The sequence below is a fragment of the Emydura macquarii genome, unplaced genomic scaffold, assembly GCF_026122565.2.
Source record: "Emydura macquarii macquarii isolate MOO-44397 ecotype Brisbane River unplaced genomic scaffold, CSIRO-AGI_Emac_v2 contig_2636, whole genome shotgun sequence".
NCBI classification, from domain to species: domain Eukaryota; kingdom Metazoa; phylum Chordata; order Testudines; family Chelidae; genus Emydura; species Emydura macquarii.
In genome coordinates, this window is record NW_027132773.1 from 46,502,214 (window position 1) to 46,526,130 (window position 23,917).

Below are 23,917 nucleotides of genomic sequence, written 5' to 3' on the forward strand. Positions count from 1 at the left end.
GCACTGACAGACAATGGATATACATCACTTTTTTCACTTGCATATTCCCATGAATTTCAATGCAGTTAGTCCTGATTGACGCAGGTGTGCGTGAGAGGAAAAGCAGGCTCTCTGGTGACTTCCTGGAGTGCTGAAGTACATACAGTATTTCCATTATTCCAGCGTTAGCATCAGGAAGAAAGTTTCCTCTGGAAAGAGATGAGACTTTGTCTGAAATGTTCCTCTGCCCTTATTGATCAAGGGCAAATTTTAAGGGCCAAATTATGACCTCAGTTAAACAAGCAGCAATGTAGAGTAACTTTTGCCAAGAATCAAGGCACTTAAATGCACTATCTTGCTGATGGACAACTTGCGAGCAGTCCAAGCTGAATGAAGAGGTATAGATTGTTCTTTATTACATATTTAATTTTTGATTAATTTTTAATAAGAATTAAATGAGCAGGAAATTAAATACAGAAAATAGCATTAGTGCATCGATAGAGCCTGGGCACACACAGAGGAGTGGGATGGGGAGATGGATTTGCTCGCAGTAGGCCACACTGAGGAGTCGCATCTCGCACTGGGCAAAGAGATGGGGAGGATGATGTGACCTTTCTCGCGCTCTTCTCCCGCTCGCCCAGCTCCGTGAGCTTTGTGGCGCCGCCTCGGGGGCGGAAGCCGGGGGGGCGGGGCGGCAGCGGCTCTTCCGGCGGCTGGCAGCTCAGCGCGGCTGCCTGCGCCCCAGCCCCGCCGCCTCCTGCGTTCGCTGCCGCTCTCGGCGCCTCCATCCTGGTACTTCAGAGTCTCCATCCTGGTTTCTCAAGTGCCCGGACCCAAAACAGGAAGTAAGTGCGAGGGGAGCCGCGGCGGGTTGGCGGGGCCGGGAAGAGCCGGGCGCGGCGCGGCGGGAGAGCCGGGCAGCGGGGCGGGAGCCGGGCGGCGGCCCAGGCCTACCCCCCCCTCCCCGCCCCCACTGCCTCTCAGCGCCTGCTGGCGGGGACAGGGAGCGGGGCTCGGAGCGGCCTCAGCCGGCCGAGGAGAAGCCGCCGCAGAGGCGGACGGGAAAATGGCGTCGGAGCTAGAGCCGGACCAAATGGCGGCGCTGCCGGGCGGGGAGCAGCCGGGGGGCCCGCGCCCGGGGCCAGAAGCGGCTTCCCCGGCCACAGCGCCCCCTCCCCCCACCCGAGCGGGAGAGTGGGGGTGGGGAGCCCCTCCCTCCGGGGGGGGGGGCTGCTGCTGTAACTCCTTGGAGGGAGGGAGAGGAGCTGGTGCAGATGTGGCTGGGCTCGGTGGCCAGGGGCGGGCGGGGCAGTGTGTGGGGTTGTAATTGCAACCCAAAAAAAAAAAAAAAGTGAACGTTGCAGAACAGGTGAAAAATAAAATGGAAGGAAAAAAAAAAAGCGAGGCATTTCTTTAAATGCATGGCTTTGGAAAGGGCCCAGCCTGACTCATTGTGCGGGGGAGGGGCCGCTTGCCAATTGCTGTTTGCGCTTTTTTTAAGCTTTTGCTTCCTTCCCCCTCCCTCCTTCCCCCAGCTTTAAAAACTCCTGGTGTTTCAATGCTAAAAGCCCAGCTGCAAAGCACGCGTGAGTAATGTGTAACAGCTCTCCTTTCCTCCCTGAGGCTGGGCATGGTGTATTTAAACTTCATGGGTTTTTTATTCTGGTGGGTGACATGATTTGGGAGTGGGGTTCTTTGGCAGTGGTCACAGCTGAAAGTAGAAATTTACAAAAAGGGGATTTTCACTTAAATATGGAAAAAGACCAGAATTTTTTTTTTTCAACTAACTTGATAGTTATATATTAGCCACACCACATCATGCATCCTGTTAGGAGAACATATGCATCCCTGTTTTATAGAAATTATCGGGCTTTGTTTTAATTGTGTAATGACAATCTCACACTGATGATGTGTAATAAATAAATCCAGGGGAAATGCAAGTGTGTCCCTTAGACTAGGGTTCTCAACTTTTTCTTTTCTGATGGTCAAGTGGGGGGCGGCTTGGGGCTCTGGGCTTCAGTTGCTGTAAAGAGTGGGAGCAAGGGGCTTCTGCTGTGCGAGGCTGGGGCGCTCAGAGCTTCTGCCCCATGGGATGCCAGGCTTTAAGCCCTGCATGACAGTTGGGTGAGGGGCTGTAGCCCTGTGGGGTGCCAGGCTCCCGGCTTTAGCCAGGGGGTGGGCTCAGGCCTCCAGGCTTCAGCCCCTCGGGGCTGAGGCATGTGTGGCTTCTGTCCTGTGGGGTTCCCAGCTTTAGCTCTTTGAGGGACAGGGCAGCTCAGGGCTTCAGCCTGGAGGGGTGGGGCTTGGGGTGATGGGGCTTTAGTCCTGCAGGGCACCTGGGCTCACGGACCCCCTGAAACTGCATCTCATTAAGCAATTCAAAAAAACCCACAGTAAAGTGTGTACACTTAATGAAAGTTCCTAGGTAGAAGTAGATAAGGGCATTCACATAACCTGACAAAGGTTATTTGTTGACAAACCTATAATGTGTAGATTGATATATTGACAATATTCAGGTAATAATCATCTTACAAACATGAAAGAGCTGATGACGTGCCTTCATAACTAAGTAAAAAGACACAGCTTGATAACAACTTTGGCTTGTAGATGAAGACAACTAACAAAAAAACCCACTGGAGTTTGGATGACATATGCTATGTGAACTTTATAAATATAAAAACCCTTTCTTCTTTGTAAACCAGTTGTGTAGTTAAATAAAATCAAATTCTTTATGGTTGATACTGTAAAAGGAATATTAGATGAATCAGTAATATCCCCAAGAGGTGTGCACCTCACAACAATTAAACTATAAGAGCTGAAACTGGCTCCTTGCATAGACAGTTGCAGTTTCCAGGATGAAGTATTAACCATTTGTGTCAATATTTCATCATCTGTCACAACACTTGTCTTATTCATAGAAGTTCATAGAAGTTAATCCCTATGTCACAAAGCATCAGAGCTGTGACTCTCCATTATAATTGCAGTAGGTATAATACTGAACAACCAACTTTTCATATTTCATGTTATGTTAATATTTGCTAGTGTATCTAAAGGTGAAGAGATCATTCTGAACGTTGTTAAAAAATGGAATTTAAATGCTTTTTCTTTAGTGTTTTGTTTGTTAATATATACCAATCTATCAAGCTTTTTTTATCCATACCTATTATAGTAGTATTTGAGAGCCTCAAAAATGGCCAGCAGTCTAATTTTCCATTGTACTTTCCCTGAAGCAATTAGCACTTGGTTCTCTGTAAATTTCCTTTTTTCATTCCATATGACTGATGAAGGCATGCTTCCCACTTCATATTGCAATGGTTGGATAAAACTGTGTACTGGCACATCATTGCATCTGGAATACCTCCTTTGACTTAATGAAGTTGTGCCAATTTTACACTGGTGTAAATGAGAACAGTTTGTCGCACTGTGCGCCTACCATGCCTTCTATCTCTATGATAACCCATCTGTATAGATACTTCAGTAATAAATACTGCTTTTGAACTCAATCAACTTTGTGTCAAATCATTTAAAATAAATCTTGACATATGGACTGAGTTTCCATAGAGAACCTCTTACACAAAATCTGTGTGTTTGGTCTGATTTCCCCCCCCCCCCCCCCCCCTGTGGCAGCTGTTTAAGAAGATTTCAGGGTGACATATTTTTTAATCTGAAATACTTAACTACCAGGTGTAATTTTACTGTGACTGCAACATATGCCATTTGGACAGCCAGGTGCAGCCATTGTGAACAAGAAGTCATCTTGTTTATGTAATAACTTATACGAATGTATACCAGGTGATCAGTGAAAACTGCTGATTATGATTGCATATGTATTTATTAACTTACTGACAATTTAATGAGTTTACAGTAAACGTTCAGAACACATCAAAAAGGTTGATAAACTTTAAAGTACAAGGTGTTTTGGGTTGTGTTATAATGTTGGTTGCAATGATGATAGTCTTGAATAACTACACTGATGTCCTGTTGAGTCCACTGTGTTTGCTCCAATTTAATTTTACTGGAACTAATAGCAGCATCTCTTAGCAAGAAATTACATTCGCTCCTTAGAAACTTAAAAAAAAAATACATTTTTACCCAGTGAAATTAACAGTGTGGATCTATTGGAAAAGGACTGTTTGTGGCATTTGAAGGGGAGGACTAACTGAAATCAAGTTAATATGTAGAAAGCAATTGCCACTGTTTAGTTCATTTCCTGCATAATTAAAGGTAGTATTTCTTCTTAAATTAGTTCAAACTAAGCATTAGATCCAATAATGAGTATATAAAAACAATTGCTGCAGAACTAGCTGTAGTCCACAGTATAATTACATAGTGTTGTCTCATGACGGAGAGCACCCTGGAACTTTTGTTACGGAAAATTTCAGTTCACAATTTTGATGACTTCATGTAAAATCAGCATTGTCAGCAATGAGGCAAACCTACCGTACACCTCATAATTTTCGAAATCAGGTTAAAACCACTGCACTATGTAGTTTCAGTAGACTAGCTGCTCTGAAACATAATCCCTGAATCTTTACTATTCATATAAAGAAAAAACATTAAAACAGTCTGTCCATAAGCATTGTTTAACCCATACAATGTGTTCAGTTTCATACAGAACTCTGTTTAAATCCCACATGACTTTTAATTTACAGTTAAGCTTGTACAGGTGCATTTCGTGACAGAGCAATTTAGGAATATGCTTTTTAAGAGAATGTTAGAATCCAAACCATTCACATACTATCTGTCTTCACACCCACTCATCATAGCTATTCACACTGTTCCCCTCTCTCTACCCATTATATTACATTCCAGTACAAACCTACACTCTCAAACATAGCACAGAAAATCACAGTATGTACTCAGATTTCTAGGGAATATAGCTGAATCTGCTGTTGAATCTTCAAAATATGCTTTTTGGGAAATTATTTTTAAATAGAATTTTTTTTAAAAATAGGAAGTAATTTCTCTTTTAATACAAAGACAAAAAATAGAAGTTTGTTTATGAAGGATGTGTAAAAAGATGAGCAGTGTAGCAAACTATATGAAAGACTAAAAGAGATGAAGATGGTTTGGAGGTGGAAAAATTGTATGTTGGTAATGTGAAAATTGTAGATTATCAGAAATAGTTATAGGGCCATGATTGTGCATTTGACTTTTTTTGAGTAAATGGATAATGGATGGAAATAGGTTTTATGTTATGTAAGGGATTTATGTTGTGTGTGTGCTGAAGGAACCTTAACTAGGGTGTAGTGCCAATGGTAAGCTTCAGCAGTCATCATGTGATAAATTGAGGACATCTAGCAAGAATGTTTTCTCTGCAATCAGTATCAAGGAAGTCTGCATTAGAATGCATTGTCTGCTGCACTGATTTGTGTTCTGTGTAGATGGTAGTCTATCAGCGAATTGTCTGTCAGTCATTATTCAATTATAATGTATCCATTCCTATAATATCTAAGAATATCAATCAGAGGAATTTAGCCTAAGGTTAAAAAGTAGCCACTAAAGTTCTGAAAGCTGTTTATTTAAGAAACAATTTTTCAGAATTATTTAATCTTGAATTTCTGTTGGATTAGCTACCTCATCTCTGTGGTAATACAAGCTTGCACTCTATTGTCCCTGTCTACATTTACATACAAGAACATAAGAATGGCTATACTGGGTCAGACAAATGGTCCATCTAGCCCAATATCCTGTCTTCCGACAGTGGCCAATGCCAGATGTTTCAGAGGGAATGAACAGACCAGGTAATCATCAAGTGATCCATCCAGTCGCCCATTCCCAGCTCTGCTCATCCTGGCCAATAGCCATTGATGGACCTATCCTCCATGAATTTATATAGTTCTTTTCTGAACCCCGTTTTCTCCAAAGAAGGAGTTTCCCTCACTTTCCCTTCACCATTTATCTCACAGTCTAAAAGAATGCACTGATTGGAAAAGTTTCATGATATTCAGATTTAATTTTCCTTTTCAAATTGCTTCCCAATAATAGTTTTGCCACTGGGGCCTGATGCAAAGCCCATTGAAATCAGTGTGACTTTTTCTATTGACTTCAATGCACTTTAGTACAGGCCCTCATTTCGCATGGTTATAAATCATGGTTACCTAAGATCAGAAATTATGATTTCATATGTGCTAAGCCTCCAATAGGGATGAAATGAAAGTTGGTAAAAAACCACACCACCAGCACCAACAGACTTTTCCCTAGACAATCCTGTGCCTCAAGTCAGTATCTCCCCATCTCTTCTCTTTTTAACATTGGCATTGATGTATATCATTCTCAGGGATAAGAGGTTTTGCAATAGGCGTATTCTGCTGGATCTGGGTTTATATTGGGGAGTGCTACCTCCATTGCATAATCCCATTTTGTTTTGTGACTCCATAGGCTTTTTGTGGTAGATAGGGAGTAGCTGGAGACTCTGATGGTTCCTGTAGCATCATCTTTAGCTGATTCTGAAGATATCCAGTGGAGGAAATGCTGCCCCAAGCATCATTAACTTCTCTAATGATTGCTGCTGCACAGCCTTGAAATGTGAAGCAACAGTGCAGAGAAAGTGGCTGTCTCCTGCCTCTGCTTATCTTGGGGAAATTCCCTTTTGTGAGGACTGCACTGGAAGACTATAACCCGCTCCAAGACATTTGTCCCCCCCCCCCCCTTCAGTTTTCTGGCATCACAGACACCTTCCCCACTATTTTTCAGCGGCTTTACTGGCACAATAACGCTAACTGCTCTGCATTCTCAACAATTATTGTTTACTCCCAAAGTTATATTGTCAATTTAGGAGCCTACCCCCATGCCAAAATGTCTCCGAGAGGTCTTTCCACTGCTCTCCAACCAGCCCTAAATACCTGTGGGGAAGGGGAGGAGGGGCAGGGGCAAGGAAAGCTCAGCTGTCAGCTCTCTGTAGTCAGTTTTCATTGTGGATGTCTACAATAAAAGCTCTGTTCTATCTTTCCCAGCGAGAACTTCCTCCCCTCAAAGATCAATAAAAATGTGCCTTTGTTGAAGCACATGGTTGACATTTGCTTTTATAAACAAGTCAATATCAAATATCTTCCACACTGTAGTGGGATCAATTGAAGTCCTGGAAGGAAAAACAGCTGACTTCAGTGTGGTTGTGTGCTTGATGGGGGGAAATAATCATATACTATTGACTGCTAAATAAGGATGCTTCATTTCAAGACACTTTGTCATGGAGATTGTAACTGCAACACTCCAATGTAATGCAATGGCAGTTAAAAACTGTCTAGAACATACATATATGCTGTGGCAATAAAGGGTCATAGTCTCACTTCCATCAAAAGAACCAATGAGGAGTTTTCCTCTGTTTGCTCTTATTCTTTGCCCACCTCAACAAATGTCTGTTTTATTCCTCTCAAAAATTAAACTAAAGAATCCAGGTTCATTAGTAAAATACGTTGAATATTTCTCAGTCTGTGTGGGATAAGGATGCATATTCCAGTCCCTTAAAATCAACAACATAACTTTTGCAACAAATATTGCTTGCAGTTTAGTTTGCTCTAGGACAGTGTTTCTCAATTGGTGTTCCGCAGAACCCTGGGGTTCCGCAAGATGAATTTCAGGGTTCCGCGAAAAATTGAAACTGTGCCGCCAAAAACAGCTGACAGCGCATGCTGCTGAAAAGGGGAACATGTCCCGGATTTTTCAGCAGAGGGTATCGCATGGTCCCGCAGAAGTTAAAAAGGGTTCCGCGGCCAAATTTAATTGAGAAACACTGCTCTAGAATATCAACAACATTCAGAATTCTCACCATAATGAAAAGGTAATATAATTTCTTCTTAGGAAGCAATTGCCTTTACCCATACTTTAAATGACTGTTTGTTTTAAAGTGGCATCCTTCCAACAAGCATCAGAATCGACTTACATGATTTGTGAAGCTTTCTAAAATAATGAATTCATTATAAATGCCAACAATGGCCTTATCCTGTCAAGAAATTACAGCAGTTGCTGACAGTCTTCAGTAATTAATTAGACAAAGTGTTTTTATTTAAAATGAGAGTAGTTTCTTGCCAAAGCAATATCACTCGAGGAATACTAGCAATTAAAATTTAGATTGTAAATTCCTTATCGTAGAGGCTGTCAGTAGAGTCCTTAGCGGAATGGGATCAAGGCCTGGTTGGGATTATCTCTAGGAGTTGCCATCAATAATGATCACTTTTAAAATTTTGAGTTAAAAGTTGTTGCCAGTACTATACTGCTCCTGTGTTCCTTTATCAGTGTTTTGGTTTTAAAATAACATTTTCCAGGTTTTTTAATAATATTTTTTCTCTCTACTATTGTGTGGAAGGGTCACACACAAAAAATGGGGTGTGGGGGTGTCAGGTGGGTAGTGGTTGCATCCTCTTTCCTGTGACAGGTATGGTCTTATTTAACATCTTAAATAAAGATCTGGAAATTAAAGTAAACAATCCATTAATAAGATTTTCAAATGAAAAATATCACAAATAGTAGAAAGGGCAAAGAAATAATATAAAAAAGGTTTGAAGACCTTAGAAACATGGGCAGAGAGAGTACATGAGATTTGAAAAAATGAAAGCTAATGCATCTAGCGAAGAAGAATCCAAAACATAGGAATCATAGAATATTAGAGTTGGAAGGGACCTCAGGAGGTCATCTAGTCCAACTCCCTGCTCAAAGCAGGACTAACTTCAGCTATATCATCCCAGCCAGGGCTTTGTCAAGCCTCAGCTTAAAAACCTCTAAAGATGGAGATTCCACCACCTCTCTAGGTAACCCATTCCAGTGCTTCACCACCCTCCTAGTGAAAAACTTTTTCCTAATGTCCAACCTAGACCTCCCGCCCTGCAACTTGAGACCGTTGCTCCTTGTTCTGTCATCTGCCACCACCGAGAACAGCCTAGCCCCATCCTCCCTGGAACCCCCTTTCAGATAGTTAAAGGCCACTATCAAATCCCCCCTCATTCTTCTCTTTTGCAGACTAAACAAGCCCAGTTCCCTCAGCCTCTCTTCATAAGTCCTGTGCTCCAGCCCCCTAATCATTTTGGTTGCCCTCCGCTGGAATGCAGTGGGACAGAGAAACGTGAGAAGCAGCTGCAAGAGATTAACGCGGTCTGTTAATGGACAGCAAATTCATCCTGAATGCTATATAGCAGAGTGTTGAATGTGCAGATCTATATTGTAGATAGGGGAGGTAATTGTTCCTCATGGTACTGGTCTAGTATGACCACAGCTGAAATATTGCATTTATTTCTGGGCACCACTTTACCAGAAAGATATGGACAAGCTAGAAAGAATTCGGAAAAGAGCAACAAAAATGATCAGCGGCCTAAAGGGGTTTACTTATGAGAATAGATTAAGGCTCCAATCCTTCAAAGATTTACACACATCATAAACTTTAAGCACATGAATACATCTTTATAGGATTGAGGCCTTGAAAAGAGGCATATAGCTTGGCTAAGCAATGGCTAAGGGGAGTAATGTGATAGTCTATGCATGGTTGAAGGGTATAAACATTAAAGACGAGGAGGAATTATTATATGGCGGATGGAGATGTGAATAGGAGTAATGGGATGAAATTAAGAAAATGAAAATCTGTACTTGTGTATCCGTACTTATTGACAATCAGATGTATTATGGAATAGTCCCCTAAAGGAAGTGCTAGAAGCCCCATTACTTGAGACTTCTACAATAAAACAGGATGAAGCAGTAGCAAATGCACTGTAGGGAACAGGCACTGGCAGGAAGATGGACTAAATAACTTTGTTAGGTCCTTTTATTTCTAACTGTTATGATTCTTCTGATATTTCAAATTAATTTTTTTTTTTTAAAGTCACCTAGGGAACTTATGCGGAACTTAACTTCCCTTCTGAAAATGGCGAATGCACATAAATGGTGAGGTTTGGCCCCTATGTGCATATTTTAGGCACCTAGATAGCTTTGAAATATTCTTATAATTTATAAAAATGCACATGACAAATGTCCAGGAAAGCAATTTTGTTGTGGAATAGTGTTTAAGCATGCATGAAAAGTCACGTCAGGTATATTTTTCAAGCCTCGTCTTGCTCAGGTCATACAGTGAGTCAGTCTCAGAGCAAGGATTGAACCCAGGTCTCCTGACTCCAAGTTCCCTAGAGAAGTTTTATTACTACACATTAAATGCAAGAGAAACATTGCAAGTAGGAGCTTGCTCAAAGAAGACTTAATTTCTTCTTCTTCTTCTTTAGGTTTGAGTATGAGCACAGTTGAAGAAGAGTCTGACACAGTGACAGTAGAAACCGTGAACTCTGTGACTTTGACCCAGGACACCGAAGGGAACCTTATACTTCATTGCCCTCAGAATGGTATAGAGAATCATATTTGGCAGTATTTGTATTCTCTTTTATTTGTTCTATATATTTTCAAACCCTTTACAACCTCCCTCTCTGTCTGTGTCCCTCCAAGTGAGATGATATCAGTTGGATTGTCTTTGTTGTCCATGCTGAGGTTCAGTCTGTTTGGTCTAGGGCAGGGCATTTTGTTTTCTAGGGCCTCCCTTTCTCATGGTTTCCACTACAACCCCTTTAGCTGTCTTTAAAGCTCCATGCAAGACCTTTCCTTTCAAATAACATTTTTCTTGGGTATATTTTTCTGCTCGTTTCATCAAGTTTTCCTTTCAGTTGACTTGATTTTTTTTAAGTAGCTGGTTCCTGGGGCATTGACTCTGTTTTTATTTTATTTCCTGAAATTTGCACAGTATCTCTTACACCTTTAACTGATGCATTATAAAAACAACATTTTAAAAATATACATCATGACTTCTTTTGGTCACACTGGATTATTAACACCTTCTATTTTACAAATCTACCAGAATAGGCCTTAATCCTACAGAGAATGTACATACTTGTTTAACTTTAAGCATATGAGTAGCTGATTGACTTCAGAGGGACTACTCACATTCTTGGAGTTGAGCACCTGCATAGATATTCGCAGGCTCAGGTGTTTGCTTTGCTTCTGAGAGGGGTTCATATGTTGAGACTAGAAGGTTTCATTGTGATCATCTAATCTCACCTCCTGAACAATACATGCTTTAGGACTTCTCTGGATTAATTGCTGGTTGAACTAGAGTATATCTTTTAGAAAAACATCCAATCTTGATTTTAAAATTTCCAGTGACGAGAATCCTTTGGTAAGCTGTTCCAATGGCTAATCATTCTCCATATTAAATTGGTTTATCAAGATTGAGGTTCAGTTTAGATACTAAAGAAAACACTTGAATGAGGGAGTACTAATTTATGTTAAGCACTTGTGTGGTGGCAAAGCATTGAGCAAGCTTTCATATGTTTGTGTTTAGCTTCAACAATGTTTTTGGTCAACAAAAGGTTCATTATGTTAATAGAAAGGGCTCTGGATATATTTTTGTTACTAGAAGCTGATGAAGTAGACTCAGAAGACAGCACTGAACCTCCAAACAAGAGACTTTGCTTATCATCAGAGGATGATCAGAGTATTGATGATTCCACTCCGTGCATTTCTGTTGTTGCAGTTCCAAGTAAGTCCCTGAATACTAATCAAAGTGCACATTATGTTCTGGCACTCTTGAAGCAAAAATTTTTTTTTGGTAGCCGTTAAAGTAGACAGCTTTGACCACTTTAGAATGTTTGTGAACACTTTATTTTGCCAATATTTCTATTAATATTTTACACTTATGTACCACTCTTAATGCCCATGGGTCATAGAACACTTTACAACAAACTGTATACATTTAGTACCAATGAAGTAAAGCCAACTGTTGGCTAGAGGGCAGCAACCAACTAACATACAGTACCACTTGGGGAGGCGGAGTTGGGAGGACACCAATGCAAACACACTATTCTTACTAAAAGTGCACGGGATTTTTATGTCCAAACAGAATGGTTGGGCTTTCCATGTTTGAGGTAGTATCTGAAAGATCCACAGATATGTAGATCTGTGTGGTGCATGAGTTATTTACCACACTAGGATAAAGGATTGAATCAAGCTTGCCAAGATTTGAATCTACAAGTGCAAATACTGTAATATTGGAATTATAGGAAAAATAAGCTTTAAATGTTGCTGCCAACTGGTTTGAAAGTTGTACACTAGCAGTAATTGGAGAGCAATGAAAATAAAATATAGAACAGGAAAAGAAACCTTCACATTGTTCTATTTGCACCAAATCAATTTAAATTAATTTTATTTCTTGTTTCACATTCAGTTTTACAACATGAATCTACCAAAAAGTGGTGTCCTAGTTGTAGTCGTCCTGGTTTAAAAACCCTAATTTGAACTTCATAAAGGGAACTATTAGCAAGCATCTTAGTGTTTTTGCTATGCCAAAAAATCAGTGACAGAGCACAGCTTTATTCAGTTTTGCAGAGCAATTACTATGTTGTGTAAATTCTGTACTCTGCATATCAAATATTTCAGAAATAAACTATGCAACTAATTTACATGTTTTGAAGTTTCAGAAAATGATCAGAGCTTTGAGGTGACCATGACTGCTACCACTGAGGTAGCAGATGATGAGATTAATGAAGGAACTGTTACTCAGATCCAGGTATGGTAAAGCTTCAAGCTTGGTCCAAGGGCTTTTAATTAACTTGCCTCTGCATATTCAAATTAAATTAAGAAGCAAAAGTTTTTTATTAAATGGGCAATGTGTGTCATGTTTGTGAAACTGGCATACTGTGACACTGCTGTTGTTTGGAAGATTCTGTGCAATAAAAATACATTTTAATTTTTCAGAGGAAAACATAATTTTCTGTACATGGATTGGTGCACTGTTATGTCAGGTGTAGCACATATGCTAAGATTTGTTTTAGAGAGTGCCATATATAAAGATAAGATGACTGGGCCTTTGGATTTACCACTGCTGCAGATTGTGGTGTTCAGGGGAAAATAAGTTTTATAATCCTTATGGTAAAACCTTTTAGGTAGGACCACTGTTAAGAAAGAGAAATGTTTAAGCCTAAAAATACTCCGCTCTCATGCAGCGCACTTCACATTAAAAAGTGATTTATAAACGTTGGACCCAATCCTTTTTCCACTGAAGTCAGACAGAATCTTAACATCAGTTAGAGCAGGACTGATACTATTATCTAATTAATCCTCATAACACCTTTGAGAGTAAGGATAGTAAGTATTATTATCCCTATTAGCCGTGGAGCTTTACAGCTCCCAGTTCCCTAGAGAAGTTCCAGCAGAAATGGTGGGGGCCACCTGGACCTATTTGCTCTAACTCTGCTCCCACCTAGCCATTGTCAGCCCTTTTGGAGCAGAATTTTAAAATCCCTAGCTTCCCTGAAGGCTACAGTAATGCTTTCCATGGCCTGGTCTACACCTAAAACTTTAGGTCGATCTAGCTACCTCGCTCAGGTCTGTGAAAAATTTCATGCAATTTGTGAGGTAGTTAGGTTAATTGAAGTCTCATTGTAGATGCAGGCTGGTTGACAGAAGAATTCTTCCATTTACCTAGTTATTGCCTCTTGGAGAGGTGAAATACCTGCACTGACAGAAAAACATTTTGTAGATGTAAGACCTGTTTATGCTACAGTTACACAGTTGCAGTGCAGTAGCTGTGCTTCTGTAGCTGATCTAGTGTAGACATACCCTAAATCTCTGGATGTTTTTCTTTACTTTTCTCTTCCTGCTGTTACAGCCTCTATTTCAGGTGCGTATTGCCTAACTCCACTCACAACAAATACATTTCTGCCATAACCAGTGTCTGCAAAACTACCAGTTATAGTTCCCCCACACCATCTTTCTTACCTGTCTTCAATCTTCTGGTCCTTGCTAGTACTATTCCCCCCTCTTATGTCTGCCCTCTTCATACCCCATGTGTTTCCTAACAAATTACAATTTTAAGTTGGAGGTTACAGTTGGGGTCTAAACTATTTGAGTATCCAGTTTTAATCGTATACTTTCTAAGCTGTGTTAACTAGTTTTTAAACAAATATTTCACCAATTGAATAATAAAATATACTAAAAAATTAACAATTTAATGCTAATGACAAATGTAATTGTCATAAAATTAATAAATCACCTGGACACACACAACTGATTTAAGCCAGTATCTGAATCAAGAATACGTTTTTAAAAGAAGATTTCTTCTTTACAGGGCACAAAAGCTGTGTTGTTAGAGATTGTATGTACTCGGTTCATTTGTGAAGCTTCGTCTAAATATCAGTAATTTCTGTTGATGGTACTTAAAGTTGGCCCACTGCAAGGAGAGTGAGAGACAATGGAAAACACAGATCTGAGTTTATAAACCTTCACTTTATGCAGAATATAGAGTAGCGGAGGAGGAGTGAACATTACAGTAGATAAGCAAATGATTCTGTATATCCTGTAATCTAAAAAAATAGAGTTTATATCAGTGCCATTACTGTGAGAAATTGCAAATTGGTGTGTATTTTGTAAAGGATGCTGGGGAAGAGATTTCAGTTTTAAGCTGGCCATGAGTATGATGGGTAAAAGTGTTGTTTATAAAAGGAAAATATCCTGGTAGCGTCCCTCCTAAAACAAATAGATTTTATGAGCAGCAAGCAAGGTGAACTAGCATGACATAGCCATCTTTTTTCCACTTACCCTTGCCAAGTATTGCACGTTAAATTCAAGGTGGGGGAATGAATGTTAAAATCAGTTAATGAGGTACTCTGAATTCTTCTTTTCAAGATTCTTCAGAATGAACAATTGGATGAAATCTCTCCTCTGGGCAATGAGGAAGTGTCAGCTGTTAGTCAAGCTTGGTTTACAACCAAAGAGGATAAAGATTCTCTAACAAACAAAGGTAGGCTATTTAGGCCCAAATTCTCCCATTGCTTGCAAAAAGGTGAGCTGATCTGAATAATGTGTGTGAGGCTACTTTTAGGCTGCATAATATAGCCTGTGTTCTGGTGCAGGATGCCTGCACCCTTATTTACAGGGCGAGGTCTAAAGCTAAAAATACAATCACTTTCCATAATGGGCAATGGTAAATCTTCCTATGTCCCAGGCAAAAGGCAAGATAAAAAGTGAAAGGGGATCCAGAGGGATAGAGAGCATGATGACTAGGAGTAAAAATATTTTGCTGTATGTTACCAGTAATTTCAAATAAGTTACAAAGGAGATTAAAAATAAAGAGGCTATTCATTTAACAAAATGAAATGTAATGCCCTGTAGAATCTAATGGAACTTGTGTGACCTCTTTATTCTCACTCTCCTTTTTGTTTTTCAAAATGTTACTTGAAACACAATGCTAAATGAATCCTACGCTTGCAATTGAGGGACACGAAAAACATCTTGGGTGATCAGTTCCCACCCCTCTTGTTCCCATCTTGACGTAGAAGGATAGATTGCCCCCAGATGTAGCTATAGTAAGAGAGAGAGCAGGTGCTGTAATGCTCCCAGGAGTGACAGTGATTTTAGTGGCAGTAGTAGTTATTTAAGGAGATCCTGCTTAGGGGCTCGGTAGTGTCTCTAGTCTTTTTGGCTAGAAGAATCAGGTCCTTTAAAAACTTCACATGATTTACATTTAGTGCTGCAGAACACTTCAGGATTTAGTTGCGCCGCATGAGAGCTGGTTGAAATTTTTCATCAGTGGTTTTTTTTCAACAAAACGTGGCCTTTTAAGAAATATGAATATGTTTGTGATTCAGTTTGAAACAATTCTTTTGTTTGTTTATTCCCCTCACAATTTTTTTCTCCTTCGTCCAGTGGGAAGGAAAGGGTGAATTAAACTTTTTTTTTTTTCCAAATCAAATTGAAACAAAATAAATATTGTTTTGTTTCCTTTTAAATTTTTCGCAGAAACTCGACAAGTCTGAGGTTTGCTGCAGAGAGAGGATGGCGGATTGTAGGAAGGGAGCAGTGACTGAGAAACATTGGGAATGGGAACCTCAGAGTTGGGAGCAGGGAGAAACAAGCACCCAGCATATTATCTGTTCCTGTCTGTCACTTTCATTCACTGTCTTGATTGGCTGTACGGTTGCTTTTAACAGCCACTAATTTCCCCCATCTGTTCCATCTCCATTTTTCTGCAGCTCTGCACAGCTTCTAATCTCCATGGTGCTCAATTCAGGAACTGTGGGGAAGGGCGGGGGACAGGCAGAGTAGCAAAGAGACTGCTTTCCATTTCAGAAGGCTGGGGATAAAGTAGTTGAGACATCCCATGACAGTGGCTGGTAGGCTCTGGGGTGGTGGGAAGCAGAGAGATTATGCACCTCCTTTCCAGCCGCCATTGGGGAGGAATATGAACTTCACTTTTATCAAAGTCAACTAGCTTAGAGCAGTGTTCTGCAAACTGTGGCCAGAGGAGTTCTTGCTGGTGATTTGGTGAAGAGCTGACTGGTCACATGCTGCCTGGTCTTCTCATATCCAGCTGTTATATGTCATTAAAAGAGATTGAAAACCCACTAAACACTTCCCTCATGTTCCTTTCACCTGTAAGTAATAGCTGTGGTTCCCACAGTCATGTTATATGGTCATGAATTGCTGGTGGCATGTGCAATTATAAATGGAGTGGAGGGTTGTCTGTGCAATTGTGAATGGGAGAAGTGATGCAGGTCCAATCTTTCCATTAAAATGTAGCCCATATTATGAAAAAAGGTTTGGGAACACCTGAGATAGTGGCAGAAGTCTGCTTGGAGGTGCCACCTTTCTCGGAGAAAATATACTTATAGGAATCCCAGAATGTTCCCCTGTCACAGCAGTTTGGAAAAGGAGTCTGAACTTCTCATTGGACAGTGTGTACCACCCACTTTCATGCCCATGACCAGTAGGTGTCTAAACAGGTTTTTCAAGTCCTGTGTCAAATTATATTACACTTGGCTTAAATTGGCTAGAAGTAGGCAAACATAGCAAAGGTAAATGTTTCCTTTCCTCAGATTAGATGATATTCCATGTAAAGTGCAGTCCTATCTCCACTTCATGGTGATTTCAAAGCTCAGATAGTCATGCAAATGACAAAGAATTATAACTATAGGTGTAATTTACCTCTGGAACCTCATCTAGTGCTCTGTACGTAGCTTGGGAGGGAGAGACAGATTGGTGGCATGAGGTAAGAACATACTCCTACCCTGCAGGAACAGAATTAGCAATAATAACTATACTTTTGATTTATAATTAGATTTCAATAAGCAAAATCTCTGTCACATTCTGTCCAAATTGTTTTGCAGATAATTATCGGACTGAGAAGGAAATACCTGTTTTTTCTCAGCAGAGATGGGCATGTAGCCAGCATTCAGTACCTGAAGTGGGTCAAGAGCATAACCCTAATTACATGTGACCTGCCACTAATAAAGATGTTATGAACATAAAAGGGAGAAAATATCAGTAGGCAAGAGTAAAGGAGAGGTTATGTTAAATGCCACTTGGTTATTCGATCGTGATATTTAAGGTTTGCATCCTTATCTCTGAATAAAGTTTAATTGGTTTTGCTTTTTTTAAAAAAACAAAAGCTTAGATAGTATTAAAATTACTAACTAAGGTTTGTTTTTTATTGATTTGCCATTTTTCTTTGGGAAATACAACACATGCAATGGGACCTCAATTCAGATTATGACCACTAGGCACTACTCCCAATACAGATGATAATGACATATGGCCCAATTCTGCAAACTCTAGCTGGCATAGAGCTTCTTACCATTGATTGCATAGCGAGCACCAAGAGGAATCAGCATGACACAGGTGTAGTTGGAAGTGAAAAGGCCCATAACATAAGGCTGAAGTGTTGCCCAGTTTCACAATTTTATTGTGAGCCTCATGTTTTTCTTTAAGCCCTGGCTCCTATAGTCATCTCAGCTTTCCTTAGTTAAAAAAGAAAAAAAAAGTTTTAGTCTTCATGGTTTCAGAGACAAGTCTAAACACATGACTTGAGTGCATCCTAAAGATTCAAAAACCAGAAGGCAAATAAAAACAACCCCATTTTTTTAAATGTGGCTTAAAATCATCAGAAGGTTTTGATTTTTTTTTTTTTTTTTTTAAACTCTCGAGGTTGGTGATACTGAAGCTATCAAGCATGAAAACTGGTTGCTTAGCAAATTGAATACTTTCTGCTATGTAATGGTTCTAATTAGTTACAAAACTACTACGTTTTTCTTTGTTAATCACTTCAGTAAAGAATTCGCGTGTCCTGATTTCCCCCACCTTGCTGCCTCTAGCATTGTGATTAGTTTGTCTTATCCATTTTAAGGCCATAAATGGAAGCAGGGAATGTGGTCGAAGGAAGAAATCGACATTTTGATGAGTAACATTGAACGTTATTTAAAGGTATGAGTTACGATATATTAGTCTGTTAGTTATGATGTTTCTAGTATATCCTGTTTGAAGCTAACTTTCTATAGAACTTCCAGGGAATGTGCCAATCGGCTTATTTTGATCATTTTGTAGTAGAACTGATTACTTCCTGTCTGAAATACACAAAAATGTTTCTAATGCATAAAATCAGTAAATATAATTTTTATTGTAATCATACTTAGGGTTTAAGGCTCTGCCAGATCGTCTCACAACACTTCCAGTTTGCATGCTCAGAATAATTCATTTTAAAATTTTACATCAGTGTGCTTAAGTGGTGGGATCTACCCTTGAGCACGGGTAAAAGTCCCATGGAAATCATGGCCACATCAAGAGAAGAATCTACACCTACAGAAGGGGCTAGATCCAGCCTCCACTAGGGCATGTGCAAACACCTCTGTGCATCCTTTTCCAGTACTAACACCTACCTGCTCAGGTATTAGAATTTATACTCACAAAATCATGCACATGTACATGCCTTTTTTTTGTGTGTGTATGAAACTTGGCCAAATTAATTAAAGTCACAATTCCTTTCTTGGATTAATAACAACCCTCTGGATTAATATTTAAATGGTTTGTAAAATGTAATTTACCATATTTTATCCCCATTTTTGCTGTTTGCCTGCATTTTGCACTTCACTCAGCTTGGACAATTAAATTAAATTAAATTGGTCAGGTTTGTTTTCCTTTTATAATCAAATTCACTTTCTAGTTCTCATGCGCTATCACAATTAATCTTTGGGTGGGTTTCCATCAATGTAAAGAAATATTTTACCTTAAAATAAGGGTTCCCAATATCTGACCTGAAAACCATACACGGCCCACCAGAGCATTTTATAAGGCCCGTGGCCTGCTCGAACACAATATACTAACGGCTTATTCATTAACATTTTGTCATCATGTTTACATCATTTTAGTTTACGCAAGTGTGTTAATAGAAAGTACTGTACATAGGTTGTTGCTATCTAAATACATATGAAACAAGCTGAACTTAAAATATAAATCTATACAGATTACTTTAAATCTTATTACAATATGTAGAATCTGTTTGGCTCACACAAGGTTGTGCTTAGGTTTATGTGGCCCTCCTGTGTAATAAGGTTGGGTACCGCTGCTTTAAAAAATAGCTTTACATTGATTGATTGATTCATTCATTTCTTCATATTGTTTGTGAAACTTCTTTCTCCTGACAAAACCCCAGTGTATGAACTAAACAGTGTCAGTTTAGATTTATTTTGTATGTGATACTCAGATTTGACATTGATTTTTTTTTTTACCACGAAATATACACTTACCAGAATTTTCAAACTTGGATGGAAGTTAGGCACTTAAATGCATATTTGGGCCTCTGAATAAATTACCTGATTTTCAGTGATGTTCTGCACTTATCTGGGCAAATATTAATTCAAGAGTCTAATTTAGGAAACCATGTTTACAAATTTGACCTATGGTTTTATGAAATACCTCTCATGAACTTCAGAATAATATGCCAACCTTCTCATTTTTAAAAGTTCTGTTTGTCAGTAATATGCATTTTTGTCTAAATCTCTTTTTAAAATGTGATCTATCTAGGCCCGTGGAATAAAAGATGCCACTGAAATTATCTTTGAGATGTCAAAAGATGAACGAAAAGATTTCTACAGGACCATAGCATGGGGTCTGAATCGGCCTCTCTTTGCAGTTTATAGAAGAGTTCTTCGCATGTATGATGACAGAAACCATGTTGGAAAGTATGAAAACCTATAATGACGAATGGTTTGATTGGTATGATTAGGGTCATGTGTTTTAGTTTTTTGTTTTCTATTTTCCATGCTCTTTAATTAATGTAAAAGACATTCTGTGAGCCAAGCAATCAATATGAGTTACAGAAGAAAAATAAATCAGCTTGAAGCTTAAAAAAACAGGGCAAATTCCTTCTGGTAAATAACTTGCTATAGCCATAATCTCATGATTTAGCATTTCTGATGGCAGTAATTTGAGATAATAAACGTAAGAGAACACCAGCTTTTTTTGGGAAAAAGGTACATTCCTTTCAACTGAGAAGTAGTTGAGAAGCAAGACTAGAGGCTGTAGCCAGGGGATTTACTAGGCCTGGTGAAAAAAGGTCAAGCTCCCTCCCTTTTTGGTTCTGTTGGTGTAAAGTCATGACAGAGCTTCAGTGATCTCCACTGTAGCCTTTGTACATGCACAGAGATGAATTACTGGCCATACAACCCACTCCTGTTTCTCCACATTATTACTTCGGCTATTTTTGTGAATTTTGGAATTAATTTAATATATATTGAATAAACAAGCAACCATGCTTATTGTATTTGATAACACTGATAGCACATTTGATAACAAATACCATTTTAGTTTTCTAAACGTTGCTTTAACAAAGGTTAACTGTTCTCTGAACATTCCTGTATTTTAACAGGTAGGGAAACAGGATAAGTGACTTGTACAAGACCTAAGATATAAGTCTAATGACATAAGTCATTGCTGAGTCCATAGTTCCTGGCTTGCGGTACTGAACTCCATCCATTAGAGAAGGCTCTGTTTCTCCAAATGGGGGGGGGGGGAATTAAAAACAAAAACCTGATGGTTGGCTGATTTCATTTTGATATTATAGCCCAAGAAGTGAACTCTAAAAGAAGCAATCTACAAACATTTATTTTTAGAATGCATAGCATGTTTTTTGTTAATGATTTTTAGCAATATCCATTTAAGTAATTGAAGAAATTTCACACTGGAGAAAACTTGGAAACAGAAAACATTCATATGAAAAGCCATTTCTCCTGCATCCTGCAGGTCAGTCCAGACAGTGGATGTTAATATCTTCTTCCAGCAGTTCAGTATATTTCCTGTGCGTCCTTTTCCAGCAGGTGGAATGATTCTCCTTGACCTAAGCTTTGCAGAAATCTTTTTAGATTTCTTTTTCTGGTATTTTGTTTAAATTGGCAGGATTAGTTAGCTAGGTGCTAACAAGAGACTCGTCTTGTTGTTTTTCCTTTTTTCCCTTCATTTCCCAGAGCTCCCTCTGAAAAGCGGTCAGCCCATCACCGGTCCATTGCTGTAAGGACATGTATGTTCAAGATAAAAACAACATCCCGTTAGAGGCAGGGATTCGTTGGCCAGTTATCTTTTCTGCTTCCTTTTCAAAGACCTAGGATTTATATAAGAGCTTCTCTTTCCTTCTCAATCCTTATTTCCTTCTTTTCTATAATTCTGTATAAGAACTTCCAAAGGACTGATTCTGCATCTGGATAGGCTAGCACAGAGTTCCATTGACTCCAATAGAATTTTGCACTGGTGCAGGGGTCTGCACTGATGTGTATCATACTGTAGGATTGGAGCCTAATGCATCTCTGAGAGTATTCACTATAAAAAGGATTATCAAGATGTGGAAAGCATTATGATGTGAACACAGAACTGAAAGCCAGGCCATGAACTCCTAAGTACTAAACTTGTCTCTTATATGATCCTAGAGGGCAATTCATTCAATCCCTGTGCCTTGGTTTCCCTAACTGTAAATTAATGGAGATACCAAACTCCCAGGGTGGCAGTTAGGATCTCAGTTAATGTTTTTAAAGCTCTTTGAAGACAAAAAGTGCGATTTGAAGTGCTAAGCGGTGGCAGGGTTTATTGCCACAAATGCAGCATTATGACAGTCACAGAATTAAATAGGAGAAGATGTGCTTTGAAGAACAAGCCCTTCTTTAAGACATAAATTGGCCTAATTCTGATCTCTCATACATGAAAAGTAAGTCCATTGAAGTTGAAGGAGTTACACCAATGTAAAACTGAAAATGTGAAGAGGTTTAGATCCAAACATCTTTAGAAATGAACAAAGATAAATAAATTAGCTTTAACGTGCTTTAAAATAGTCAGATTATTTCCCTCAGTTAGATATTTTCTTTTGTGCTGCTAGTAGCACATTGTATACGGTTAACAAATAGTGTATGTTTCTGTTCGGAGTAATGTTCTTTTTATTTATTGCACAGGTACACTCCTGAAGAAATTGAAAAGCTCAAAGAGTAAGTTTTGCATTCACAAGATCTTATCTAATTTGTAACAACAGTTTAAAAAAATAATTTTATAAAGATTTCACTATGAACATTTCAGTTCAGGGATTATAAGTAAAATGACTGCCACAACTCTCTTCTATAAAGTAGTGGTGAGCCAAAGTAATGAAGAGCAATGGAAGCCACTTTCTGGCCAAATCCTACTCTGATGTTTTTTCTATAGTGCATATCACTGAAGTGGCTAAGACTGATATATTCTATTGAAACCAATTATACTTAGATTTTCATAAGCACAACTGAGAGTAGTTTTGTCCTTTTTCTTTAGGGAACTTGAGCAGTGATTAGCTATAAGGATGATTGAAGGGTCAAGCATACGATTCCCCTTATGAAAACAGAGGTTGGGAGACTTCAGCAAGACCTCAGTGGGGGTCCTTGAATCTGGAATACACATCTTTGGTCTGACAGAACCAAGGATATTCTGCAGATTTATCTATTTTCCCAGTCTTTTCCTCAAGCATTGATTGGGTTGTTTAGGATTCAGGGTGCATTGAGGGGGAGAATGGAGGATTAAAGGTGGGAGAATTACTTTGTTTGGATATTGATCCAGTTGAAGTTTCTCTATATTTTGTAAGGCACCTAGTGTTCCAGACGAGTTTATAATAAATTGAAATTAATAAATAAATATCGGTTAATATTTGAAGCCCCTCTAAAAACTGATGAAGGAAGGGGAATGGATAAGCTTTAGAAATGGGAAAGTAGTGAGGCAAAATGCAGTGTATCCTGGCTTCCTAGCCAGGCAAGTTATAGAATTCCCAGTTTTTCAGGACCTATGATACCAGGCTTCATGAATATTCTCTGTACCACATGCAATGTCTCCCCTTGAGAATATATAAGAATTTGTGTGAAATGGGGGTTGCACCTTTCATCTGAAAATCTCAAAGCGTGTTTCAAACAATAATTAGTTAAGCCTCACAACAGATGGATAAACTGAGGCATAGCCAGGCTAAATGGCTTCCAGTGTCATGTGTCAAATTAACAATAAGAGTTGGAAATAAAACGTGATTCTGACTCCCAGTCCCATCTACTGTGGAACTATGCTCACTCTCCAATAATATAATATTTATTATTGCCTACCGTACAGTATAGCTGATTCAGTCATTTGAACAAAATGCTGATGAACTGTATCCATATAGGTTAAGAATAAAGCATGGTAACGATTGGGCAACAATAGGGGCTGCACTGGGAAGAAGTGCTTCATCTGTAAAAGATCGATGTAGACTGATGAAGGACACCTGCAACACAGGTATGGTATTGTAACACACAGGTATGGTAGTATAGTGTCTGTAAAGGATGTTCTAGTTAAGGCAATGTTAAATTCCCCATTACTAACTCTTTCTGTTACTTTCAGGGATGCATAACTTTTCTCTAGGAAATGCACTTCAGGCTGAGGCTTAGCATAAAATTTGGTAACTCTTTTTCTGTTTAAGTCTTTTTATTTCTTGTTTTGGGGCACAAAGGGCAAACAAATTACAATGTATATGTAACTTTTTTTGTAGGCCATTAATAGTCTTGAGCTCTGGTGTTTCTATGGCACCTTTCATAAAGATGAATTTTAAAGTATTTGATACATTTTAATCTTTGGATTTTCACAAACTATATGTAAATATGGATGTCATTGCACTCAGTCC

General features: G+C 39.1%; 1 protein-coding gene across 4 annotated transcripts in view; it reads left to right on the plus strand.

The window, feature by feature from the left end:
- Window positions 1-451: 451 nt before the first annotated feature.
- Window positions 452-23,917, plus strand: part of DMTF1 (cyclin D binding myb like transcription factor 1) — a 54,960-nt gene continuing 31,494 nt past the window's right edge. For 3 of the 4 annotated variants that reach the window (XR_010922891.1, XR_010922892.1, XM_067564561.1), the window contains exons 1-9: window positions 452-824; window positions 10,182-10,298; window positions 11,363-11,485; window positions 12,417-12,511; window positions 14,629-14,743; window positions 18,125-18,201; window positions 19,798-19,955; window positions 22,209-22,241; window positions 23,423-23,532. Coding sequence is in view for 2 of the 4 variants with exons in the window: in XM_067564561.1 (XP_067420662.1) it covers window positions 10,190-10,298; window positions 11,363-11,485; window positions 12,417-12,511; window positions 14,629-14,743; window positions 18,125-18,201; window positions 19,798-19,955; window positions 22,209-22,241; window positions 23,423-23,532 (820 nt within the window). In the remaining 2 variants the exon portion in view is untranslated. Of the gene's footprint in view, window positions 825-10,181; window positions 10,299-11,362; window positions 11,486-12,416; window positions 12,512-14,628; window positions 14,744-18,124; window positions 18,202-19,797; window positions 19,956-22,208; window positions 22,242-23,422; window positions 23,533-23,917 lie in introns of those variants that run through there. The other variant, XM_067564562.1, reaches the window with a different exon arrangement.